This window comes from Olea europaea, chromosome 7 (assembly GCF_002742605.1).
Source record: "Olea europaea var. sylvestris chromosome 7, O_europaea_v1, whole genome shotgun sequence".
Lineage (NCBI taxonomy): Eukaryota > Viridiplantae > Streptophyta > Magnoliopsida > Lamiales > Oleaceae > Olea > Olea europaea.
The window spans coordinates 14181660-14189169 of record NC_036243.1 but is presented as its reverse complement, the minus strand read 5'-3'; the positions used below and the strand labels follow the sequence as shown (position 1 = coordinate 14189169).

General features: G+C 37.0%; 1 protein-coding gene across 2 annotated transcripts in view; it reads right to left on the bottom strand.

Annotated features, from left to right (window-relative positions):
* Positions 1 to 647: 647 nt before the first annotated feature.
* Positions 648 to 7510, bottom strand: part of LOC111397090 (plasma membrane ATPase 1-like) — a 7995-nt gene continuing 1132 nt past the window's right edge. For both annotated transcript variants that reach the window (XM_023023822.1, XM_023023821.1), the window contains exons 5-22: positions 7316 to 7453; positions 7016 to 7150; positions 6761 to 6940; positions 6085 to 6291; positions 5874 to 5993; positions 5671 to 5790; positions 5318 to 5440; positions 5130 to 5234; positions 4895 to 5039; positions 4213 to 4377; positions 3655 to 3893; positions 3230 to 3262; positions 2982 to 3063; positions 2642 to 2802; positions 1882 to 2067; positions 1452 to 1634; positions 1200 to 1375; positions 648 to 1040 (exon numbers count right to left, since the gene is read on the bottom strand). In XM_023023822.1, coding sequence (XP_022879590.1) covers positions 944 to 1040; positions 1200 to 1375; positions 1452 to 1634; positions 1882 to 2067; positions 2642 to 2802; positions 2982 to 3063; positions 3230 to 3262; positions 3655 to 3893; positions 4213 to 4377; positions 4895 to 5039; positions 5130 to 5234; positions 5318 to 5440; positions 5671 to 5790; positions 5874 to 5993; positions 6085 to 6291; positions 6761 to 6940; positions 7016 to 7150; positions 7316 to 7453 — 2595 coding nt within the window. In that variant the 3' untranslated portion in view covers positions 648 to 943. The remainder of the gene's footprint in view (positions 1041 to 1199; positions 1376 to 1451; positions 1635 to 1881; positions 2068 to 2641; positions 2803 to 2981; positions 3064 to 3229; positions 3263 to 3654; positions 3894 to 4212; positions 4378 to 4894; positions 5040 to 5129; positions 5235 to 5317; positions 5441 to 5670; positions 5791 to 5873; positions 5994 to 6084; positions 6292 to 6760; positions 6941 to 7015; positions 7151 to 7315; positions 7454 to 7510) is intronic.

The following is a 7510-nucleotide window of genomic DNA, read 5'->3' as shown; positions in this document are numbered from 1 at the left end:
GATTGTGGGTATTGGAGCTAACTTACACGCACTTCGACTAATTTCACAGAGCTTTGAAGTTTACATTCAAATACTCACTTCGGTGGCTCTGAAAAAACTTAAACTAACGACCACTAGAGAACAAATTCAAAATCTGACCAATGAGTTAACCCCTCACCTCATTTGCTCGAGAGAACTCGAACTAGTGACCATTAGAGAGCAAATCTAAAATCTGACCACTGAACTACTTCTCAGAGTTAAATCTCAAAATTTACCATAATACTAAAATATCAAAACTATCATTTTTTGAAAAAGCACAACTATCAAATTAGTACTAATAATTTTGCTATACCTTGATATTTGTGCACTTTTTCCTCCATATACGTAAAAATGTTAACAGTTGGCAATATACGATTGAATGGGAAAATTAATTGTGTTTCAAATAGTTCAATAATATTATGTCACGTGACATTATGTCAAAAACAATGTCGACTCTTATATTATTGTAGCATGATTCTATATTTTTTTGTTGCAGAGTTAGGCCAAAAGCATATTTTTAAATCTAATTGTGTTAGTTATTTTTCTTGTACTGTTATTTATGCATTTCTTAAATAATTTTAGTCAACATAAGCAAGTGCTTGGAAAAATTTTTTCATCAAATGCCATAATAATACGTAACTAAAATTTTAGCAGCAGTAAGATCAAATTCTGCCATTCAATAATTATCACTAGAATGCTAAAGTAGTATAAAAGGATACTATTAACTCTATTTCCAAAATCTAGCTTTTAACCCCAACCTTCTTACAAACTCACTCAGACCAATATACACACGAGAGTAAAAGAAACAGAGATCTTCTAAGGTAGATTGATTGATCATCAAGAGATGTCTATAGGCCACACAACCGACAGAACCCAGATCTTATCTCTACGCCGAGCATAAGGAAATCGTGCATCAGACGACGGCTCAAACCGTGTATGACTGCTGAATTGTTTCTATATCAAGATTCTTCAGTTTTACGACGGATTCAACATGGCCTTTCAGTGTTGTCAGTTCTCTCAGCCTGAAAATCAAGGCAATGTAACGCATCATAACATGCATGACGAAACTCATCAACCATAAACTTAAACAGGATAAACATGGTCTGCAATGGTTAATTGTCAGAAAAATGTAAAGATTTTCCGTTGAGTTTATGCAAACAGTGTTAACACTATTTCTGTACCTTGCTATCTCAGCTCGCCGTTTTGCCTCTTCAGCTATCTGATTAAGGTCATTGTAATTACTTCGTTCAGTAAACTGCGTCTCCGGTGGATGCAATCCATGGAGAGTCCTCTGTGCCTGTGCCCATTTAAGCTCACGATCTTCCTTTCCAAAATCCTTTTTCCTTGTGAACGCAATCTGCAAAAGAACATTCCACAAACGTTGTCAAGAAACAGCTTCATCAACTTAGTCCATTAAGTTGTCTATTTCATACCCTTTGCTCTATAACGAGATCCCAAGCCCTCCCACTCAAGACATATCGGATGAAGAATTTGATCAAATCGAGTGGAAAGTAAAATACGAGGTTATAAAGCCATATAACCCCAGCCCAGCCCCATCCAATGCCTTCAATTGCACAGAAATTCCAGTTCGCGTACACAGCAATCAGGGTAGCAATCTGTCCACAGAAAAACAGTGAATATTAGAGAATGCATTTGTGGTGTGTTTGGCTAAGCTTAATATGTTGGTGAAAATTGGAAATAAAGCAAGAGTTACTTTCAAAGTTTGTTAACTTACTTTTATTGAAGTGAGGGGGAAAGGAAAAAAGTTATCCAAATATGCTTGGAGACATACATTATTTTAAGCTTTGCCAAACATGCTATACGACGCCCTCAAATAAAAGAAACGAAGAGCAGTTATCTTACCAGTTGTGCAATAAGGAAAGCCCCCACAAGCAGAAGTCCTGGACGCTCTACGAAAGACCAACTTCTGGATCTTGTCACAAATATGAGGGCTTGACTGATGATACTCACTTGCAAGTATATTGCTGAGGCCAGCTTTTTGAAGTCATCATGAACCCCTTTCTTGAGAGATGCGACCCCAAATGCGTTCTGTGAGTTGAAAGGAAAGTGTAAGAAACCTAAACTTAGCAAAAAGTTCTTGGTTATCTCCACCAAGTGAAAGTGACAGATTTAACAGGGCAAGAGAAGATAGTATTTCTTTTCAATTTCAAAAAAGAACAAAAAGAAAGATAAAGAAAAGGTAAAAATATAAACAATTGAAGATAAAATAAAAATTTTGATGAACAAGCTGGATACAGATGATTTCGGAGTACACCCCCAATTAAAAGAGTCAGAATTTGATGTTTGTAAAGGATCATGTAAATGAAAGCCAAGTTATAGAGACTATCACATATAAAGAAAAACGCTGAACTTTTTGTAAAACAATGAAAAGAATGACAAAATCAATACAAAGATGTCAGGAAATAAGTGGTTTTTGGTGCAGCTTATATAGAATAAACTGAGAAGGATATGTTTCCACTGGCAACTCTCTCGTGGTAAGCAGGTAGCAATAATACTGACTGCAGCTAAATGTAAAGAGGATCCCAAAATGGTAGATAGAAGGTAGCTCGAAAAACTACCAAATAATAGTCCATGTTATAAAAATCAATCAGTATTTACTTACATGGAAAAAGTCTGTTTCATATGCTGCCCAGAAGAAGATGACTGTCATCATTGCTAGGTAACCTCCAAGAATGATTCCTGTTGCAAAAATCTCAGAAAGCTTCCAGCTGTCCGGTAAAGGAGACGGTCTCACCCTATCCTTCGATATTGTCATAATGGTACCTAGCAAACCGAAAAGAACCTAAAGATATCAGAATTTTACCGCACAATCTTCTACCACAACAGCCCGCCCCTCCATATGCCCTGCATCTGGGTCTCCCAATCCCCACACAAGTAAATCGGCGAGAATTGAGAAGCATGTCAGAAGGGAAGAATGTTCGTTATAGACCAGAAATGCTTACCATCGTTAAGGATGGCAATTATAAGAACCATGAAGGGTGGGAAGTCAAACTTCCATATGAGTGCAAGTAACATGAAACCAAGCTGAAAAAACAATCATTACATAATAAGTGGGCAAAAGGATAAGCTCAAGTCATTAGAAGGCAGTCAAAAGTGATTCCAGCCATGTTTTATTCCACAAATACAAAATAATTTGTCAGAAAATTTCTCTTATGGTATTTGATAAAACTATAACAAGTTTAATATTTACCACAATACGGATTGTGATGGAAACAGCATATATCTGCACAGAAGTTAAAGAAATTAGTTAGATTAAAGGGACAAGTATAAATAATCATAATATTAACAAAAAGGCTGCATTCAAGGAACACAAGACCACATTTGTTTTAAGGGAGAAGAGTTTCATAAAGGAAAACCAATAACAGACCATGCACAAACCAAATCTAACCTGAAGCAACAATGGCTGTTCTATAGACGACAAAGCTATTTGGCATAGGAGATGGTTGGGTAGGAGAAGATTTGGTAATTGGAAAGAAATGATAAATCTAGCTTCACTACCAGATATGGCACCATGCATAAATGCCTGGTTAAAACATGCTGAAAATAAAGTTGTTCTTTTATGTAGACATGTTTGACATGGAACAAGCAGTACTGGATGTTGAAAGCACAACTTACAGTGTAATTTTTCATCCTCTGAAAGATGGCTCGACTAGTTAGAACAGCACTAATGATAACACTGAGACCAGGTTCCGTCAGGACTATGTCAGAAGCACTTCGTGCAGCATCTGTTGCATCAGCAACAGCTATTCCAATGTCTGCCTTCTTGAGTGCAGGAGCATCATTGACCCCATCACCAGTCATTCCACATATATGTTTTCTAGCTTGCAAACGTTTTACTATTTCATACTTGTGCTCTGTTACCAACAGAATTTATATGATGCCCGGTTAATGAGGGAGTAACTTGTTTGAAAATTATTTCAGTCAGAGATTATAAATGCTGGGAGAAGGACATGCCAAAGACCAGTTTAACAACTTTCAAAATTACAACTAAGAAACACGAAAACTACTATGGAAGCATATGGCACTCTTCACAGACAGGCTCAAAGGACTAATAATCCTCTGATCCAGTTGAGTCACATGTCTTGGTAAAGATATACCCATAGAGAAGGCTGTAACCATATGAAGAAACATATTCTTTTAATTTTAACAGTAATATAAAAATACAAGCCTTACCAGGAAAAACACCAGCAAAACCATCAGCCTTTTCTATTAGCTCATCAACAGGCAAAGCAACAATGGACTCATCTTTGTCATGCCCTAATAAAGCTGATGATGGGTACATGTTGGTTCCCATACCCAGACGACGTCCCGTTTCCTTTCCTATTGCTAACTGATCACCTGGCAGAGATTTAATACAGTTGAGACATTAGAAAAACAGCTTAGGAGAACTCTTAATAAAAACTGGAACATGATTTCAGTAAATAGCTGAACACGGTATATATAAATGCAAGTCTATACTCAAAAATATGAAATTTGTAGTCCATTTAACAAACAGGGTTTGAAAGACCTTTGTCCTATCCAGAAAATAATTAATATTGTTCACTAATTATAGATTAAAAAACTGCCCCCATCCTCCATGACACAGATTTCAAATTTCCACCTTCACCAGCATATCTCTTTTTCATGTCGTCAGGACTTCTTAAAAATCTAGAGAATTCATTCAGCTAATTCAGTATCGTAGCTTCAGAGTCAACTATTTAATTTTTCATACAAAGACATACGTTTACATCTTAATAAATCTACAATAAGCATGACATTCAGCAGAATACAGACACAACTTTGAGCAAATAGTCCTGATTTATCTGATCAACAGTGAAGTTCTCTAGTGTCAGAAGTTGAAAAATAAAATACTCACCAGTAATCATCTTAACATTCACCCCAAGATTCAAAGCCCTCTGGATTGTCTCAGCACTGTCATGCCTAGGTGGATCAAACAGAGACAGGAGACCAATAAATTGCCATGAACCCCCTGGACTTTCCTTTCTTCCGTCAGGAACTTCCTGTGCAATATTTAGACTATTAGTCACCGTTTGAACATAAAATGTCCTATTGGAAAGTATAAGAGTGATAAGAAATAGAATACTATTCACCTGGTAAGCTACTGCAAGAGACCGTAATCCACGCTCAGCAAACTTATCAATCACCGAGTGAACTCTACGCTCTATCTCAGATTTGTTGTGTGAAAGATTCAAGATCTGAAAACCGAGTTATGAGCATAGATTAGGACAACTGGCTAGCAATGTCATAGTGATTAATTATAAACCCTCATCGGTTATACCTGTTCAGGGGCACCTTTGCTAACTCTATGCATTTTTCCTTCACTGTCAATATATGTCAAAGCTGTGCGTTTATCCGTTGGGTTGAAAGGCAGGAAATGTACCTCTTGAATTTCAGCACGTGCCTTTTACATGCATATGATGCAATGCAGGAAAAAAAAAAAAAAGAGCAGAAAAAATTAAGTTAAAAACCAACAGGAAGGAGCTAATCGGAGATCTCTCCTGATTAACTGCAGCAGAGCAGAATATCAAATATTAAAAGGTCGAAACAATACTATCGTGTAATGAATTCATTTCCATGCTACGTCGTATCATCAAAAATCGACCGAAATGCTCATATGTGATATCTGCATACCTCCTTGGGGTCGGCCAACATCCCCACTATAGCAGCATCAATAGCATCTTGATTTTCCAACCGAGAAGCTCTGGCAGCCATTAAAACAACTGTATCTGCATCCACTCCTTTAGCGAAGACCTACAAATATACCTCAGGACTTGATATCAGACTGCAATAACTTTAAGCATATAAATACAAAAGGCAAACACTATTACACCAACCTCCACAAGATTTTTGTCAACAGTTAATTTGTTTAATGTCAAGGTTCCAGTTTTGTCACTACAAAGTACGTCCATGCCAGCCATTTCTTCTATGGCAGTCATTCTTTTGGTGATGGCCCCCTGGAAAAATCAACAATAAAATGCGTTTACATAATGGAACACTTCAAACCAATTAACAATGGCATCAACTCCACAAATCAGAGGAGCCTACCTGCTGCGATAGACGGTGAGAACCAATTGCCATTGTCACGGACAGAACAGTTGGCATTGCAATTGGAATTCCTCCAATAAGAAGCACAAGTAAATTATCAATTCCCGGACGATAAGGCCGATTCTGAATGGGGTACATTACAATGATCTCAACAATCATTCCCACAGCTATGGAACATATACAGAAATTTCCAATGGCAGTCAACACCTTCAAGACAGAAATCAAAAGAATTTGTGAAAATAGAAGTAAATTATGAATAAATTCAAAGTAGAGAAGTATCAAATTTCGTTCAAACACTCTGCCCTTGTCTAACATGACTTTACGTATGAGGAGAGATTTAGATAGATTTGCCTTTATTGCAAAGTAAACTGAGTATAACATAGAACTGAACTGAGAAGGTTCATAGAATCTCCTCTCCGTTGCTATTCTTTCTAAGCTTATGTTTGGCAGTTGTTTATTGTTTGTTTATAATCTGTCAAAACTATTTTTTATCTAATTTTGTGAGATTCACAAAAACTACCCTCTTATCAACCACTCATTTCTATTTACAATTTAAACTAATTAAAATCACCACTCATTCCTATATATTTATAATTTAAACTAATTAAAAACAACTACTTAATATGCTTAAAATTGTGATGTTCAAAAGGCAAAAAGTTGAATTTACAGTTCGCACCTTCTGAAAATGTCCCACTTGATTAGTGGAGTCAACAAGATGGGCAGCTTTTCCAAAGAAAGTATGCACACCTGTGGCGATGACCACTGCTTCAATTTCCCCCTGTTTGCATGTGGACCCTGAATAAACGCCATCCCCAGGACCTTTCGTCACAGGAAGGGATTCCCCTGTGAGAGCAGACTGCAAAGCCAAATGTGGGATTTAGTATGATCTCAATGCAAATTAATCTAAAGAACCATGTGATCAGAAAATGACCTGGTCTATCTTTAAGGGATCACCATCAAGAAGACGAGCATCAGCTGGAACTATGTCTCCGAGCTTTATACTGATAATGTCACCTGGAACAAGAAAGGAGGCATCTAATTCACTCCATTTCCCATCACGAAGAACCTATAGAACGTTCATCGAGATCAGCCAAGTTAGATAATATAATATGACATTCTGGTAAGCAGGATCATACTGAAGCACCGGATGAACCATTCTAATTACTAGGCTATTTATTTAGAAACACTTGTGTAATTTTTATGAATGTAAAAAATGAGCACATTTTATTACCTTAGCTTTGGGAGCAAGGCGAGCCATGAGAGCTGCAGCAGCATTACCAGCATTGTTCTCCTCTATGAAACTGATGGTCGAGTTGATGACCAGAAGAGTAATAATCCCAACAAAGTCTTGCCAATCCGGTGGTCTTCCCTATAAAGATTACAAATATAAGTAGACGGATAATAAGATAAAAAAATTGGAGCCGAG